This window comes from Caretta caretta, chromosome 1 (assembly GCF_965140235.1).
Source record: "Caretta caretta isolate rCarCar2 chromosome 1, rCarCar1.hap1, whole genome shotgun sequence".
Taxonomy (NCBI): domain Eukaryota; kingdom Metazoa; phylum Chordata; order Testudines; family Cheloniidae; genus Caretta; species Caretta caretta.
In genome coordinates, this window is record NC_134206.1 from 349061989 (window position 1) to 349080924 (window position 18936).

Sequence of the window (18936 nt, forward strand, 5' to 3'; positions counted from 1 at the left end):
GCATGTGCCATGATGGTGCAAGCGCAGCTTCATATGGGATCCAGCCACTGTCACCGAGGCTGGCCCCAGGTGTTTTGTCCCCCAAACATTTTTGGCATCGCCCAAAATCCCACCCCAGTTTGGTGCTCCCCATCCCCCACACCCCAGAAAGTGATTTGGCACCCCCAGAAACTGATGGCGTAACTGCCCTGATTGCCCTCCCCTGAGGCCGGCCCTGACTTTCAATCCACGGCCACATACAGACAGGCCCTATGGGCAGCAGCTAAATTGCCTCTGCGTGGCATTCAGTAACAGAAATCGCAGCCTTCAGCTTCAAACCCTGGACTAGTTCTGCCAGCTCCTTGAAAAGCCCTGGTCAGCTCTGATACTGTGTTTCTCCCAGTAGAGGGCAGCAGCTCACGGATGCAAACACACATCCAGTACACACCCAGCCCATTGCAAGTTGCATGTGTACACACACACACACACACACACACGTCCCGTTGCAACTTGCATGTCCACACACACACACGCGCGCACACACACACAGAGGCTTGGGGGGCCCTGTAGGGAAGTGTGTGGTCTGGGTCTGGCTCTTCAGAAGAGCCAGACTGGAGCAAAGTGGGTTGAGCTGTGACTCGCAGCCTTGGGAAGCAGCCTGCTTTGTCTCTCTCTGCATTTGGTTGTTGTGTGTTAGAGTGCTAGCTTCTTAGAAATAGTGTCACATTGCAACCTTTTGGGAAAAGTATGTATGGTTTGTTTCTAGCTTTCTATGTGGGTGCTGCAATCATAACACAGGGGTTTTTTGCACTTTCCCTTGAAGCATCTGGTACTGGTCACTGTTTGAGACAGGGTTCTGGGCTAAATGGCCCTTGGGTCTGATCAAGTCTGGAAGGTCCTGAGTTCTGTGGCTGTGATCAATGGCTTGATGTCTAGTTGGCAGCCAGTATCAAGCGGAGTGCCCCAGGGGTCGGTCCTGGGGCCGGTTTTGTTCAACGTCTTTATTAATGATCTGGATGATGGGATGGATTGCACCCTCAGCAAGTTCGCACATGACACTAAGTTGTGGGGGAGAGGCAGATACACTGGAAGATAGGGATAGGGTCCAGAGTGACCTAGATGGATTGGGCCAAAGAAATCTGATGAGGTTCAACAAGGACAAGTGCAGAGTCCTGCACTTAGGACGGAAGAATCCCATGCACCGCTACAGGCTGGGGACCAACTGGCTAAGCGGCAGTTCTGCAGGAAAGGACCTGGGGATTACCGTTGATGAGAAGCTGGATATGAGTCAGCAGCGTGCCCTTGTTGCCAAGAAGGCTAACGGCATATTGGGCTGCATTAGTAGGAGCATTGCCAGCAGATCGAGGGAAGTGATTATTCCCCTCTATTCAGCACTGGTGAGCCACATCTGGAGTATTGTGTCCAGTTTGGGGCTCCCCACTACAGAAAGGCTGTGGACAAATTGGAGAGAGTCCAGTGGAGGGCAACAAAAATGATTAGGGGGCTGGGGCACAGGACTTACAAGGAGAGGCTGAGGGAACTGGGATTGTTTAGCCTGCAGAAGAGACGAGTGAGGGGGGATTTGATTGCGGCCTTCAACTACCTGAAGGGGGGGTTCCAAAGAGGATGGAGCTTGGCTGTTCTCAGTGGTAGCAGATGATAGAACAAGGAGCAATGGTCTCAAGCTGCAGTGGGGGAGGTCTAGGTTAGATCTTAGGAAACACTGTTTCACTAGGAGGGTGGTGAAACACTGGAATGGGTTACCTAGGGAGGTGGTGGAATTTCCATCCTTAGAGGTTTTTAAGGCCCAGCTTGACAAAGCCCTGGCTGGGATGATTTAGTTGGGGTTGGTCCTGCTTTGAGCAGGAGGTTGGACCAGATGACCTCCTGAGGTCTCTTCCAACCCTAATCTTCTATGATTCTATGATTCTTCTGATGACGGTCAGCTCCAGAAGGCCTTACTAGATTCAGTTAACAGAGACTTCCTGGTGCTTATTCAGTGATCACCCTGAGATCAGGGGAACACAACAGAATGTTTTGTGTCCAGACATATCCTATAGCAGAGCCCAAGTGGAAGGTGAGTGCCCAGTATCAGATGTGTTTTGGAGTGATTCGTCTCCTCCCCTGTGAGAGGCCCACATTAGGGGAACCCCTGAGCTCTAGCCACCTACCTCCTGCATGCTTACCAGAGTTCCGGCGGGGTTGCTTCCATGGCATTACTCCATATTTACATCAGTGTAAATGAAATTAGATGCTGGTGGACACAGACAGACCTTAGGGCTCCCTTTGGCTCTCTAGCTCCCAGATTTAATAGCAGCCTGTGCTTCCTACTGTCACCACATGAGGTCTCCCTAAGTCCTGACCTGGTCTCAGCCATTATGGAAGTAGGGTCGCCAACTGTCCAGTCGCACAAACCCAAACACCCTTGCCCCACTCCCTGCTGCCCCATCCCTTCCCTGAGGCCCCGCCCCTTCTCCAAGGCCCCACTCTATACATCCCCCCTCCCTCCGTCGCTCGCTGTCCCCCACCCTCACTCACTTTCGCCGGGCTGGGCCAGGGGGTTGGGGTACAGGCTCTGGGCTGGGGCTGAGGGGTTCGGAGTGTGGCAGGAAGCTCTGGGCTGGGGTTGGGGTGCAGGAGGGGGTTCAGGGTGCAGGCTCCGGCCGGCAGGTGCTTACCTCAGGTGGCTCCTGGTTGGCGGTGCAGTGGGGCTGAGCCAGGCTCTCTGCCTGCCCTGGCCCCACACTGCTCCCGGAAGCGGCTGCCATGTCCGACCCCTTGGGGAGGGGCGGGGGCTCCTCATGCTGGCCACGCCTGCAAGCGCCACGCCCACAGCTCCCTTTAGCCACAGTTCCCAGCCAATGGGAGCTGCGGAGTCGGTGCTTGGGGCGCAAGGAGCCTGTCTTAGCCCCGCTTCACCACCAGAGTTTTAGTGCCTAAAATCTCCTGGTTTGGCTTCAGGAGCCTTTGGGAGATAGAGCCTGATTCTGGGAGACTCCCAGCTTCCTAATTGAAAAAAAAGTGCGTAAATATCTAATGCAAGGCCGAGTCCTTTATTTAATGTGACACTGACCCCCATCCATTGGCTTAACCACCTGCCCCGGGCCGCTGTTGTTCATGATGTGTTAGATTAATAGGGATTGTCCCGGACGTGCTCCATGATCTTCATTAGAGCCAGCCATGTTTCTTCAGCGGTGGGGATGATCTGGCTGGCTGGCAGGAGGAAGCCGTAGCGGCCGGTGTCTCGCAGCTCAAAGGTGTAGGAGTACTTGATCCCATTGTCATAGCTCCAGTCGACAGTGATGCCATCAGCACGGTCTGGAAAAAACAGAACCCAGGACATAGCGTTGGAACCAAGATTGCCATGTGAACAAAGCGGGAAAATTCAGGCTCTGCTTACACAAAGTGTAAAGGGATTGCAAGAAATCATTGCTCTGAGCCTTCAGTGCTGTGTGCAATGCTTTGCATTCATCTGCTCACAACAGACATCACAGGCCTGGCACAAATATCCACGGTACTTGCGGGTTGCAGGTCTTGGTCTTCATCTCAGGTCCCCCTGAATATGTGCAATCTACAAACATTCAGTCCCAGTGTGAACAGAAAGCCACATGCCTTGGAACTGCCCTGGTTCATCCCCGCAATGCGGGGCTTTGCAATTGGAAGTCACCCAGATGCACATGGTCCCAGCACAAATTCTGAGCCCTGGTGCTTCACGGGTACAACTATAGTGAAGGCATGTGTGGTGGGCAGACAGTTCACAATAGTGCCGTCTGAGATAATATTGCTGGGAACCGTGCATCATTAGTTATTTGGAGAGGGAAAGTGAAGAAGAACATGGGTCTTCTTCAGCCCATCCCTGCCTGAAAGACAAACCACTTACAGATGGTGTCGATCGTGCTCCCATAGGTGTATTTAGTCCCATGTAATCCAGCTAAGGCAGCCACTGCCTCTCTGGCTAGATCATTCTGCAAACAAGAGAGTAAGAGGTGAATGGCTGAGAGGTTCTTGAATTCTTCCCTCCCTTCATGGAATAGCAGCATTCACACACATTTAGTGAATGGGAATAGTCTATTTAAATCCTGGGATGGGGGGGCGGAGCTCATCAAAGCAATGAAAGGCCCCACCCCCAAGATGCGGGCGGGGCCACAGAACCCAAAATTGAACAGAATATGGGGACAAAACATGAACACACAGGGATGAACAAGCAGAGAACCCTGGACGATGCCCACTGCTCCCAGAAGCAGTCCAAGGAGTCAGTGGATTCCCCCCAGAGGAAATCTAGCCCTGAAGACCAAAGTTCTCTATCTGTCCTTAGAAGAGGTGCATCATAGACAGCTTCTCCCACCCTGCCCTGTCCAAGTGGCTCAGATCCAGCTCCACAAAGGTATTTAGGGTCCTAATTTCCATTAAATTAGGAGCCTAAAAACCTTTGTGGATCTGGGCCTGAGCGCTGAGCTGGAGGGGGGAGGGCACCCCTCTGGCAGAGAGGTAAGCTCAGCCTCCAGACCCGTTTGTTCTGTTGCCAGGCTGATGAGAGTGCAACCAGGCTGGTGCTTTTGAGGACAGGGATTCCTGTCCATTAGGAAGAGGCTGAAAGTGCCAACCCGTTTCAGAATCAGTTCCCAGATGGCCATGAGTTTCACTCACCCCCAGGGTCCAGCTTTGAAGCTAGGCTCGATGGGTATGTCTGCACTGCAGCTGGGAGGTGCAATTCCCAGCTTGGGTAGACATACTAGTTCTAGCTCCGCTGAGGCCTCGCACCCTAAAAATAGCACCCCTGAGTAGATACCTAGGATCTCAGACAGGGCTGTGCTTGGGCGGTCACCACCCGGGCCACTGTGGCCACACCGCTATTTTAACATGCTAGCTTAATCAAAGTTCACACCTACACCTCCCAACTGCAGCGTAGCTGTACCTTGTATCCAGCTAATCCCCAGAACCACCAGTCCCTAGCACACAGCTGGTTTAGCCCTCTCACTATTTGCTCATGAGAGCTGTTCTCACCAGTTCCTGATGGTCAGGAGCAGGCTCTGTCTTGTAGCCATAGGGGAACAACAGCATCTGGGAATAGCTGTGGATGGAGAGCAAGGCTTTCACATTGCCATGGCTCAGGACAAAGTCCACAATGGATTTCACTTCACTCTCAGAGTGAGGGTAAGGTCCGTGGTACGTTTCTACACAGGGATTGCTACTGGAACCAGGGCCTGTGATGAAATACATGTGGTGGCAAATGAAAAGACAGCAGATTTGTGAAAAGCGTGCATTTGCATGGGTGAGTAAAACATTTGTTTTTCTAAGGGGAAAAAAGCCCAAAGTAACTGAAGATTATTTCCTCAGTAATAAATGGGACAAGTCTCAGGTTTCTAATTGATATTTGCAAACACTCCGGAATCTGAGTCACTTCATCAGACAATGTTCCAGCATTTTAACAAGACTGTGCAGTGATGATTCACCTCTAATGTAACTCCACTAAACTCCCTTCATTAAACAGTAATTAATAAGATTATGTGAGTCCTGCAAAATAAAGCAATATTGCATTAGAATCATAGAATCATAGAATATCAGGGTTGGAAGGGACCCCAGAAGGTCATCTAGTCCAACCCCCTGCTCAAAGCAGGACCAATTCCCAGCTAAATCATCCCAGCCAGGGCTTTGTCAAGCCTGACCTTAAAAACCTCTAAGGAAGGAGATTCTACCACCTCCCTAGGTAATGCATTCCAGTGTTTCACCACCCTCTTAGTGAAAAAGTTTTTCCTAATATCCAATCTAAACCTCCCCCACTGCAACTTGAGACCATTACTCCTCGTTCTGTCATCTGCTACCATTGAGAACAGTCTAGAGCCATCCTCTTTGGAACCCCCTTTCAGGTAGTTGAAAGCAGCTATCAAATCCCCCCTCATTCTTCTCTTCTGCAGGCTAAACAATCCCAGCTCCCTCAGCCTCTCCTCATAACTCATGTGTTCCAGTCCCCTAATCATTTTTGTTGCCCTTCGCTGGACTCTCTCCAATTTATCCACATCCTTCTTGAAGTGTGGGGCCCAAAACTGGACACAGTACTCCAGATGAGGCCTCACCAATGTCGAATAGAGGGGAACGATCACGTCCCTCGATCTGCTCGCTATGCCCCTACTTATACATCCCAAAATGCCATTGGCCTTCTTGGCAACAAAGGCACACTGCTGACTCATATCCATCTTCTCGTCCACTGTCACCCCTAGGTCCTTTTCCGCAGAACTGCTGCCTAGCCATTCGGTCCCTAGTCTGTAGCTGTGCATTGGGTTCTTCCGTCCTAAGTGCAGGACCCTGCACTTATCCTTATTGAACCTCATCAGATTTCTTTTGGCCCAATCCTCCAATTTGTCTAGGTCTTTCTGTATCCTATCCCTCCCCTCCAGCGTATCTACCACTCCTCCCAGTTTAGTATCATCTGCAAATTTGCTGAGAGTGCAATCCACACCATCCTCCAGATCATTTATGAAGATATTGAACAAAACCAGCCCCAGGACCAACCCTTGGGGTACTCCACTTGATACCGGCTGCCAACTAGATATGGAGCCATTGATCACTACCCGTTGAGCCCGACAATCTAGCCAGCTTTCTACCCACCTTGTAGTGCATTCATCCAGCCCATACTTCCTTAACTTGCTGACAAGAATACTGAGGGAGACCGTGTCAAAAGCTTTGCTAAAGTCAAGAAACAATACATCCACTGCTTTCCCTTCATCCACAGAACCAGTAATCTCATCATAAAAGGCGATTAGATTAGTCAGGCATGATTAGTCACCAACAGTGGCAGAATTGTGTGTTATTGTAGTACTAAGGTAGTGATCTAGGTCAGTGGTTCTCAAAGCCGGTCCGCCGCTTGTTCAGGGAAAGCCCCTGGCCCGCCGGGCCGCTTTGTTTACCTGCCGCGTCCGCAGGTTCAGCCAATTGCGGCTCCCACTGGCTGCAGTTCGCTGCTCCAGGCCAATGGGGGCTGCGGGAAGGGCGGCCAGCACGTCCCTTGGCCTGCGCCGCTTCCTGCAGCCCCCATTGGCCAGCAGCGGTGAACCGTGGCCAGTGGCAGCCGCGATCGGCCGAACCAGCAGACGCGGCAGGTAAACAAACTGGTCCGGCGTGCCAGGGGCTTTTCCTGAATAAGTGGCGGACCGGCTTTGAGAACCACTGATCTAGGTAACTCATATGTAGCATATACTAGTACGTGGTTTTAAGAACAAATTGAGTAGAGAATCCATATTCTAGGGTTGCCAGGTGTCTGGGTTTCTACCAGAAAGTTCGGTTGAAAGGGGACCTGTGCAGTGTCCGGTCAGTACTGCTGACTGGACACCAAAAATCCGGTTACCGCAGTAACCTGCCTCCACCGCCAGGAGGGCAGGAAGAGTACCTGCAGCTGGAGGAGCTCAGCTAATGGAGAGAAGCTTAATCTGAGGAACTGGCTCCCAGCTCCGGCAGAGGGATAGGTACAGGTGCTGCCAAGGGGAGAGATCCTGACAGCGCACAGTGTTTGAGGAGCAGGCCTGGCAGCCGGGCTCGCTGCCCACAATGGTGCAGTGGGGCTTCTCAGCCTCCCAGAGCCCCAGCTCTTTCCAGCCCCTTGCTCTGGGGACTGACACCCCCCTCCACTCCTCTGTACCCCAATTAGGCGGGCAGGCTCCTTGTCAGCTCCTCCCAGCCAGGTCTGCAGGTGGCAGGTGAGTCCCGGAGAAGTGGAGAGAAAGAGAGTGACGGGGGAGTGACCGGAGGGGCCTGCAGTGTCCAGTTTTGAAAAATTGGAAAGTTGGCAACACTAATGATCAGAGGTGCCATCTTTCTGAGTTGCTGGGGGGCAGAGGAGCTGATCGGGGGGGCTGCCAGTGGGAGCTGAGCACCCACTATTATTTTTCCATGGGTGCGTCAGCCCCCCAGCACCCACAGAGTCGGTGCCTATGTAATAATGACTTCCTGTCAGACAGACAGCTGAGCAGATGATTCCATTTCCTGGACACAGCAGAACTTGCTACTCCAGTGTAACAGAGAATAATAAATACATATTTCATGTCTCTAATATAAGGAGCCTTGTGAGCTCTACTGATAATCCCAAAGCACGTCCTGTACCGAGTGCAGGGGACTGGACTGCAGGACCTCTCGAGGTTCCTTCCAGTCCTATGATTCTCTGACTCTATGTGTTCACAGTAAAAAGACAGACATTAGGAATGAATAACTATCTGACATGTCCATGGCCATTCTGTACCTCCGAAGCCAGCATCCCAGTTCCTGTTGGGGTCCACGCCACGGCAGGAAGATCCTGCATTGATGGACCGGGTCTTCCGCCACATGCGGTTCTAAGAGCAAGCACAAGGGGGAACCATGTGGTTTGATTAATGGAAAGATGCTAACAGTTGGGTTTCAAGTCATTTGCATCATTGCTCAGTTATTACACCACAGAGGCAGAAGGGTGTAAAGTTTGCAGTTGAACCAATGTGATGCGGTTTGGACTGTAAAGTCGTTACCGCACTTGGGGACTCTAGCCAGTATGCCTCAGAGAGGCTGCAGCCAGAGCTTTTTCTGGAGCAGCCCCAAATATTTTGGTCCTGACATCCCAAATGAACCTGGGATCACCCCTTGTTTAAAGCAGGGGTGGGCAAAACGTAGCCCACAGACCTAATTCGGCTCAGTTGCTCTTCTGCACAGCTTTCACCTCAACAGGCAGAAACCAAAGAGAAGGCTTGATGCGGTGGGAAGGAGATACACAGGGCTTGCAGATGGGTCATTGGCTCAGCGCAGTACCACAAAGATGCCCACCCCGCCCAAAAAAACCACGATGCCCCAAGAAGGGCCTGAGATGGCTGGTCCCTGAAGGCAGCCCTGCGTGTACTCATCATGCAGCCAAGCAGTGAGAACTCCTCTTCTCTCCGCTCTTTCCTCCTTCCCCCAGAGGCACTTACTGTGCTATGTGTATAGGCAAACCCATCGGGATTGGTGACTATCTCAAAGAAGATGTCTACGGTGTCCAGGATGGCAGTCAGCGAGGCATCCTTGCCATATTCAGTGGCTATCTACATGGAGAGAAGGTCTGAATTACCCTGAATTCTCATTTTTCACAGGGTGAGGTCCTAACAACTAACTGGAGCTGATCTATTAAGGGTAACAGTGCAAAACAGCGTGATTATATGAGATTAGGCATAACATTAGGAGAATGGCAGAATCGTTGTCTGGAACTGTTGTCTGGAAGCTGAAGCCAGACATAAGAACATAAGAATGGCCCTACTGAGTCAGACAAAAGGTCCACCTAACCCAATACCCTTCCGACAGGTGCCCCAGAGGGAATGAACAGAACAGGTAATCGCCAAGTGATCCATCCCCTGTCGCTCATTCCCAGCTTCTGACAAATTCACATTAGAAATTAGTCCCACATTTTTAACAGTGATGGGGACTAACCATTGGGACTAGCTACCAAGGGAAGTGGTGGATTCTCCATCTCTTGATATCTTCAGATCAAGACTGGTTGCCTTTGTGGAAGAGATGATTTATCTAAACGCAAGTTATGCTTTAGTCCAGCACAAGCTTTTGGACTCAATACAGGGGCAACTTGGTGCAATTTAACAGCCTGTGATATACAGAAGGCCAGATGAGCTGATCTAATGGTCTCTTCTGGCATTATTCTCTATTAATCTATGAATCAGCTGGTGGGTCTCAGTCCAGTTTCTAGTGGACAAAGGTCCACATCGCCAAATCACCAGCAGGTGCTAATTTACCCATTTGTCTGCCATCTCTGCAAAGAGATCAAGTGGGATATGGAGAGTGAACGAGATTGCAGGTCAGTTATGTCCTCTCACCCCTAGAGATTGGTCCCATCCAGCGCTGTAATTGTGAAAAGTTTATTAATCTGCCCTGTTCTCAGTGACCCTCAGACTGAACCTGCCATATCTCAGCTCATTGGGCATTAAATATATTTAGTATTACTAAATCCCACCGGGTATAAATAATCCTGCCACAGTGCCAGAGGGCTGTTCTACATGACCTCTTGAGGTCCCTTTCAGCCCTACATGTCTATGGTTTTATGATTACCTTGTTGGCAGTCCACACTCCGGTCGCCTGGGTGATCCACTCTCGAGAGTGAATGCCAGTATCAATCCAGATTGCAGGACGGTTAACTCCTCCTGTGCTGAACTGCAGGAGAAGTCAGCAAACAGAACATGCCTATATTAACTGCAGTCTAGGCATCGGCTGGTACGTGCACTTATGCACATGTGTTACTGACAGAGTCAGGTGTTTGCTCTGATAGTGTAAATGCCTATAATTTAATATCTGGCTGGCGAGATTTTATGGAACCAGGTATCAGATAATCCCTCCCTCTCTGGATTGCTGGTGCAGTTTCTTCTGAGCTCGACTGAATTAATTTCTCAGTAAAAGTCAGCTGTAATTTTAGTAACTCTTCCCTAGTCTCTTGATGATTATAAAACCCAGAGATTCTTTTATCAATTCAGGGTCTTAAATCACATCTGACACATATCTGACATATCCGCCAAAGTGATTTTAAGAAAAAGGGCTTCAGCAGCCTGTTATGTCTCTCCATTGCTCCTCATTACATACCATCCATTGCTGCTCCCCCTCCCCCTAGTAAAGCTTTAGCCTGTGGACAGACTGCTCCAGAATCTATGTAATGTTAACTCTCTGTCTTTGCTAGAAATTCTTTTGTGCTAGTGAGCTATCTGAGTGAGGGAAAGGATGGATGTACCATCCACTGTGTGGTATGAATACATTTCCCTGCAGCTGTTGGTGCCAATGCCGCAGAGCACTAAAGTTCATGCTTAACTTGAAGCATGTGTGTAGGTTCTGTTGATTCCCATGGGATTACTCGTTCTGAGGCGCTTTGTTGTCATACTGAATGATTAACATTACGTGCACTACCTACCTTTAGCACATAAAGAGGTCGCTTTTCGTAGCTCTGCCCGATCTGAATTTTGCTAACCAGGTCTGGATTTTCAGCCACAAGATTGTCCATCCAGCTGTAGATCTAAAAGGAAGAGTTGTCAGCGCATGCACGTTAAACTGGCCTTGTGGGTTTCTGTGACAGAATACATCTCTGCATTCACACCTTACACACCCTTGTAATCATCTTTGTATACGGTATGCCTTGTAAGATATAGTTGGAAAACTCGTAATTTGCTGGCCAGTATCGTCCTGATAAAATACGTGTGGCAACATTGTGTGTGAAGTTATAAGATTTCCCTGTATGATGTTCAAAACTCACAGAGCATCAAACTGGTCAAACAGGCCTATCTTGACCAAAGGAGTGTATGTTTGCCTTAATTTGCATTTAAACAGTAAACAGAATCATCACGTAGGAAGGAAAAACAAAGGAAGCTCAAACAAGTGGGAAAAAACAGCAGGGAACATCCTTCCACACAGACTTATTGTTTCCTAGTGCCAGCTGAAAATGTTTTTCAAGTGGGGGACTGAAACTATAAAAGGAGAGACAAACACCCTAACACACACCCCCTCTCTGCCCATCGCATTCTCTGCCCTTGAGAAGACAAAAGGAAACAGCCTTTGGACTTTGGGGTGGGGACCCTGACCTGATGAGTTTGGACACTAACCTTGCTGGAAGCATGTGGCGAGAATTTTTGCTTGAATCTAATATAATTTGTTAAGTTAGGCACTAGCTAGCATTTTATCTTTATTTTTCTTGTAACCATTTCTGCCTGTTACACCTCATTACTTGTACTCACTTAAAATCTATCTCTTTGTAGTTAATAAACCTTTGTAGTTTTACTGTTTTATCTAATGCAATGTGTTTAAGATGAAGTGTCTGGGTAACTCCATTTAAGACAATACACTGGCATACTATGCCTTTAAAGGAATAATGGGCTTAAAATTTTCTACTGTCCAGGAGCGGGCTGGGACACACAGGACATACATTTATGGGCAAAAATCTGGGACTGGGGGTATGTCGGGGTCATCCTGCAGTATAACCCAGGCTGGTGAGGGCCAGAGTATGGCTGGCAAGCTGCAGTTACACATAGACACTCAGGGGTTGACTTGCATGTTGGAAGGCTGTTTGTGAGCAGCCCAGGTGAGAGCTACTTCAGCAAGGCATTGTAAGGCATGCAAGGCTGCAGGGCAGGGGTGACACAGCCCCACACTGCATTGAATTGTACCCCAGTATGTCACAGTTTTCATTCTTTGTTCTCAGGTAACACGGGGTTCTCAGCCCCTGTGTGGTGAGCAGCAGTTGCCTACAGACATTGAGCCCCTGGTATTTTACACATCAAGGGTCTTCCACTAGACTAGATTTGCTTTGCCTCTTATTCCTGGATGCCAGAAGGCCCCCTACACCATGGAATTAATTCCCCTGGGTCTTCCCACACAACAACAATGGGAGCCAGTTTGAAGGATTCCAGGAGGCCTCTGTGGACCACTGTATGACAATTGTTGAGAACACCTGATATCACACAAAGTTCCATCATCCACCATGAAGCCGGTGCTCTGATTACATCTGAACTTTGGATCCACAGATGAGGCGAAATGGGTCTCTCAGCAGAGAAGGTAACTGCTGGGAGAATAAGTAGCTAGATACAAAGGCAGAAAGGAATGATTGTTGGGTCTCCTGGCTGGAAGTTTTGCTTCCAGTCTGGGGAGAAGGGACCTAGAAGAAAAAGATCTCTTCAGCATAACCCTCTCTGAGAGGATCTCCCAACCACATTCTCCACTAAACGCCTACAGCATGATTCCGTATTTAGAGCCACAGAACCGGCCACAATATGGCCTTACCATCCGAGCACATTCCCCAAAGGAAACAAAGAGAACACACTGCAAAGGAAAGTACCTCTTCAATGGTGTGGTAGGAAGAGAAGTTGAAGCTGTTGCTGCTTCTCTCGAACTTCCTGGACACCATCATGGCCTCTTTTTCCTCATCCAGTAATTCCTTTGGAAAAAAAAACCACACAACCATATACAGGGAAGAGGGGAGCATTTGTATATTTTTTCACATGGAACGTATTATGGCCCCACATATACAAACACCAGAGGGAACTGAACCTGAGCCCTTTAGTATTAGAGGCACAAGCCCCTAGCAGTTAAGCTCAGGGATCACCTCCTTCAGGCCTATCTAGTAAGCTGTTATAGTCAGTGAGGTCAACCACTAGTGGGCGTTATCACATTCACTAAACTAGTACATGTATATACAAAGAACATCTTTAAACATTCAGTTTAAAACTCAGTGTTCAATTGCCCTTCAGATCAAATCTCCACTCTACAAAAAGGTGTTAAAGAATTTAATGCTCATGAAAAGTGCTGGAGAATGAAGGCCTTCACATATCAACAGAGCAAGAACAGCAAGGGCAGCAGCTTCCCTCCCAATATCCTGGGGAGGTACTCTAGACCCTGGACCTGGAGGGGCTAGTTTCAGGGATGAGATGGTAGTTCCATCTCATTCACTCCCTTGTCCTCTTTGCTGAACCTCCCCCAAAAACTCATCATCCAACTCATCATTTTTCTTATTCTGTCTGTCTTTCCTCACCTAACTCACACCCAGTTCAGACCACATCCAGGGTGGTGATGTTCCTTTCTTGCACATGGCCATATACGCTGCAGGAGTCCTTACCTGCACATCATCTACTGTGATTGTATACGGAATGGTGTTAGACTCCAGCAAGACTTTGACTGCTTGGAGGCTATGGAAGGGGACTCTCACATCCACTGGGAGACCAGGCTTGGTGGGGCTAAGCCAATAGTCAATCTGATTTAGAAAAGAGAAGTAAGGTTAGCATCATCCAAGGCTCTGTATTGCTCTACCTAGAGCTCTCCAGACACTGCAGAACAAGTGAATTTGGTTAACACAATCAGTGATGTTAGTTAATAATATTATAATAATATCTTGTATTTATATAGAGCCTTTTATCCTTAAGGATCCCAAAGTGGGGTGTATGTGTGTGTCTGTGTGTGTGTATACCACTTTGGGATCCTTAAGGATAAAAGGCACTATATAAATATATATATACACACACAAATATATATATACACAAGAATGACTTCAGCTGCCACTGAAATGCAGCCACCTCTAAGGTGGAACATGGCAGCTGTTTAACAGAACACAGCAACACTACCAGAGCTGGGTGAATTATTCATTGCAAATAATTTATTCATTTACTTTAGCCCTTTTTTTCCAATTGCAAATTGCTCATGAACAGATCAAGATTTTTACAAATTTGTTCCTCATTCACTATTATTCGATGGATGTGTTATATAAGCATATCTTGGCCTATGAGTCACTTCTCAGTCATTTGCTGTGAAGGTTGCTTTGAACAGTCACTATTTGTGACTTGAGTTGTTTTAAATGGACATACAGGCCACTCGGTGTTGTTTCTGTTCCCCGATTGGATTAATTTAACTCTTCAAATCAGGTTTTCAGTGCAAATGCTCATAATTCCAAATTTAAAATCTGCTTTGTACGAATATTCTGCAATATTTGCTCACACATTGCTGCTCCAGCCCGTAAACTTGTCTGCTAGAATAGTCTCAGGAAGCCAACATGAAAAAGGGTCAACACAGAAGAAGCAAATTGATTCTGAGATTCAAAATCATTTGGGCAGCATTAGTCCAGCTCTAAACACTGCACAACTGAGATTTTAAAGTGCTGAAGAATAAATAATACCTCAGTTAGGAGGGGGAATTCGAGACTGCGGAATTGAATTACCTGGTAAAACGCTGGTATGTGTTCCCCAGCTCTTGAGAAAAGTGACAACAGGTCTTTAGTAACCACAAGTGGCCAGGATCTCCTCTTTAAATCTGTTAAGACAGCACTTGCTACATCATGTTGCCCTTAAGTGCATGCTCAGGCATTGGATCAGGACATTGATAGAGGGGGCAAGGCTGCTGTCGACAGAATCACCAACTTCCTGCAGTGCTCTGGCTTTTCTAGGGATGCCTCTTATTCAAGTATGAGCAAGTTCTGACCCTCCTACCACCTGACAGTAGAGGAGATCACAGCCCAAGGCGGTATGGCTGTAGCTCAGTTACAGAGAGTGTCTACCTCAGTTCTTACCTGAAGGTCTTCCAGCTCTTCTAGTTCCCTGAGTAATACAATCTGCTCTTCATTGCTGGCCCTGATGCGGAGAACCTGATCTCTGGTGAAGACAAAGCAACAAGAACAGACAGAAGGTATTTGCGACTGATGACAACAAGCCAGCAACAGATCAGATGGGCTAATAGCCAGGATATCAGAGTGGTGTGCTGAAGTTTACAGTGGAATTTGATGTGAGGAGGTCTGGAGGTTTAGGAGTTAAGGCATGTACAGAAGTTTTAAAATGTTACAAGCAGATTAGAGGTCTGGCATGGGGACCAAGAGGGCTGTGATGGGAGAGAAAACAGTTGCTGGGGACACCTGCTGTATTAATTTAGATGGAATAAATGGGCCAAAGGTGTTAAGATAACCTCGTCACTGTCCAACATTAACAGTGTTAAACAAAGTTTGGAGTTTGGTATACAGAGACAGCAATTCTGGGACCCAGGGCCGTTCCTGGAGGGGCTGGGCCCGGGTGGAAGTGACGAATCCATCACTTCTGGGACCGACCGTGCTGGCCAATCGCGCTGGCCTAGAAGGCCCCACAAAGCGGCCTGCCTGGGCCCTTTTAAATTGGCCGGGCCCCTGGGCAATTGCCCCCTTTCTTCCCCTCCCCCCTGTCTGTGGGCCTGTTACTGGGCAATAGGGGTGAAAGTAACTTAAAGGGTGTAGGGTGGCCGGGCTCCTGGACAAGGGGGTGGGGCGGCTCTGGGCCCACCGAAGATGCGTGGCCTCTGTCAGAAGGGGTGGGGCTGCGGGCAGACCCCCTCAGCCAGTCCTTCAGCACTGCCCGGCCCGTGCCATCCGGGGCTCCGGCCTCTACCGTGCCATCGGCCGGAGCCTTAGGCCCTTTAAATCGCTGCCAGAGCCACAGGCCCTTTAAATCACCAGGCCCCGGGGCAGCTGCCCCTTTTGCACCCCTGTCAGAGGCCCTGTTGGTTTAAGGTCAGCTGTGTACCGGCCCGTACCAGTGGCCACTTTCTTACTGGTACGCCATACCAGCCTGTACCAGCTTACTTTCACCTCTGCAGTGGGCAAACACATACTTAAAAATCCTTTTCACTGTAATAAAGATACAGAATAAATATAATAAAGATACAGAAAAGATAAAGATACAGAAAAGAAGGAAAAAGAGTTAAAGCCTTCGACATGTAAAGTATTAAGTAAGGCTTTCATTTTAACAACATCCCTTGTTCCCTTTCCAGTTAGCTGGAGAGCGTTTTTAGAAAGAAAAGTCCCCTTGTTTGACCGTCTCTTAGATGGTATCAAAGATGGTGATAACTGTCCTTTTGGGGAAAGAAGAAGTTAGTGGAGATGGGCTGCAGTTGAGATATTGTTGCTCTTGTTAAAGTCCAGTCCCGTTTCATCCCAGGTGGTGTTTGGAATTCAACTAGTAGAGGTGGTGATGTCATCTGGGTCCTCTCTCTGGCCCCGGCCGGTCAGGATGTCCCTCAGGATTAGGATGACGAAGGCCCAGGGTCCCAGAGGTGGCAGCCATGATGGTGAAGCTCGCTCCAATAGCCAATTCTTCTCTCTAAGTCTTTCTTTAAGGCCCCACAAAGGGTGTGGTGTCCATCCCCTTCATTTTGTCCACCAACGAGGCCTAGTTTCCAACACAATTTTGGTCCGTTGGGATCTGGTTCTACACTTTTCTTGTTTACCAAGCAAGATCTTCACACAGTCCTTGAGTTATATCAGGAGTCCTGTTGGTTTGGACTAATTCAGTCTGTCTCCCTTCTATACCTTTTCCCATCAACATTCTTTGTTACTCGTTATTGTGACATCTTATGAACTTACATTCAGTTTTTACAGTCGAACTCACAATTTGGCTAAATTTCTAAGAAAAGTGATCACAACATACCCTCATGGCCCAGGACTGATACAGTTCAAATGGACATTGAAATCCTTGCTTTTGTCATGAGACCTTCCCAGAAAGCTAGAAAGTATCTATCAGGAGGCTGACATCTACTAGGACTTGGACAACAAGGTTAATCACAAATCAGCCATCGTAACTTTGCTTGCCTAGAATATTTTGGGAGTTATTTCAGATTATCTTTAAAGGGCACGTAGAAAAAACCAGGCTGATTCAAAACAGCCAATGAGATCTCATGACACACAGATGTCATGATAAATTAAATCATGTCTTCTTAATAATCTCCCAGGGGAAAGTGGTGGAAACCTCATTGTTCCAGATATTTAAAACTGGACTTTGTGAAACACTGGAGATTACACTGAAGGGAATAATTATGCTTCTGCCAGGAGACGGACTAGATTATCTAAGGGTGTTTTCCATACGTCTTTTTCATTTCTAATTTCTATTATCCTAAAAGAAGATATTAGTTCCAAATCGTTCTTAGAGGATCTCAGTTCCAAATTAAATCTGAATGACATGGCCAGGAAAAAGGTATTTTAGAAAACACCTTACCCACTCCAGCATTGCATGTGCAAAACACATAAGAAGAGCCTTTGAGTATATAAACTTTTATTTACCTGAAAAAGCAAACCTAGGTATTGCCAGCAGAAGAACCATTAGAAGGGTCCTTCAGGCTTCAGAGGCCATGTGGACAGATCTTTGTTTCTTCAGTTTCCCAGAAGTCTCTATTCAGTCCTTACTCAGAGAATGCTCCCACTGAAGTCCTGAGGTAGGTCTGCCATACTAGGCCAGAAAAATTAGAGGTGGAAAAAACCTAATGGGTCATCTAATCTATTGGCTATTCCATCTGTAGCAAGTACAAAATTGTTCCCTACATTCAGAGTCAGAAACATTGTTTGATAATCCTCCACCCAAAGCCTTTTACTAGCTCAAAACCATCAGAGGGAGGTGTGGGGGAAGCTCATGTCATTGTCCTTTTTTAGTGCTGGGGAAAGCTGACCAATATATATCCCTGGAGATTTCAATTGTCTGTTTACCTCAAGGAAAAATACAGCACAGGCCAGGGGAGTGCAAACATCCATACATCGTTCTGCCAGTGTGCTTCAGACAGGATCTGGAGGTTCCGCTTCTATGGGGAGAGGATAGTGGGTTCTCCAGGGTGCCTTCAGATCTTGGCTTTTTTGATGAGACCGACAGGGCAGTGTGGACACCTGCCCACTAGGAAATGGAGTGAGACCACAAAGACCACCAAGTAGTGATCAGGAAATAAACACTTCCTACACAGGCTGGTTCAGGCATATGGGTAAATGCTTCCAAGCTCATAACCAGTCCCCTGAGTCCCTCTGTACTCACCCCACAAAGAGCTTTTGGCTGAAGGCAGCAGCCAAAAGAACACCAAAAACCAGAAGCCCCTTCATGATCAGCAATGAGAGATTGTCACTCAGCCCCACTTCCTATATATTGTGGTTTTCCAGCTATACTTTCTCAAGGACCCTTCCTTTCAGGGGCTGTTATTCATGTCCATTCTGAGCACAGAGGCAGAGATAATGCTGCAAATAAATTAATCAAAACCATTTCCCAGGGACAGATATGTTTGTTTGTTTGTTTGGAGAAGAAAATAAAGCGTGTGATTTGCACACCTGAGCCAACAAACATTTTCCTTAGACTTTGTGACAAGCTCTCCTAAAACGAGCTTTGCATGATGTCACTGTTGCATGTTCTCTAACCAATAATCGCCAGGGGTATTTGCAATGATATTTTTGAGATAGCACCTCAGGGAATGGGCTGACCTTGCACTCTTTCCCCTAATTCCCATCAGTAGGGGCAGGGCTGCAGGCTGATTGCCACAGACAGTGCTTCATCCTCAAGAACAGAAGTCTGGTGACTTGAAATTGATGTGATAACAAATCCCTCATCACCTGAGACTTCACGGCTGGCATTGTGCTGCGCGCACCCACCTAGAAGTTCATCATTGTCACTGTGGCCACTTGGACCTCCATGGCCAGGGCAGGGATAGAACTCACTTCAGGACTATCCTGTT

The 18936-nt window shown here is 48.0% G+C and overlaps 1 protein-coding gene across 1 annotated transcript; it reads right to left on the reverse strand.

Annotated features, from left to right (window-relative positions):
* Positions 1-3016: 3016 nt before the first annotated feature.
* LOC125630584 (carboxypeptidase A1-like) lies at positions 3017-18313 on the reverse strand. The gene is made up of 11 exons (XM_048836760.2): positions 18249-18313; positions 15005-15086; positions 13565-13699; positions 12788-12886; positions 10874-10975; positions 10027-10128; positions 8904-9014; positions 8210-8300; positions 4984-5183; positions 3860-3944; positions 3017-3297 (listed from the first exon to the last, which is right to left on the reverse strand). Exons 1-11 carry the CDS (start codon positions 18311-18313, stop codon positions 3110-3112), a joined length of 1260 nt encoding a protein of 419 aa, XP_048692717.1. The 3' UTR covers positions 3017-3109.
* Positions 18314-18936: the final 623 nt, after the last annotated feature.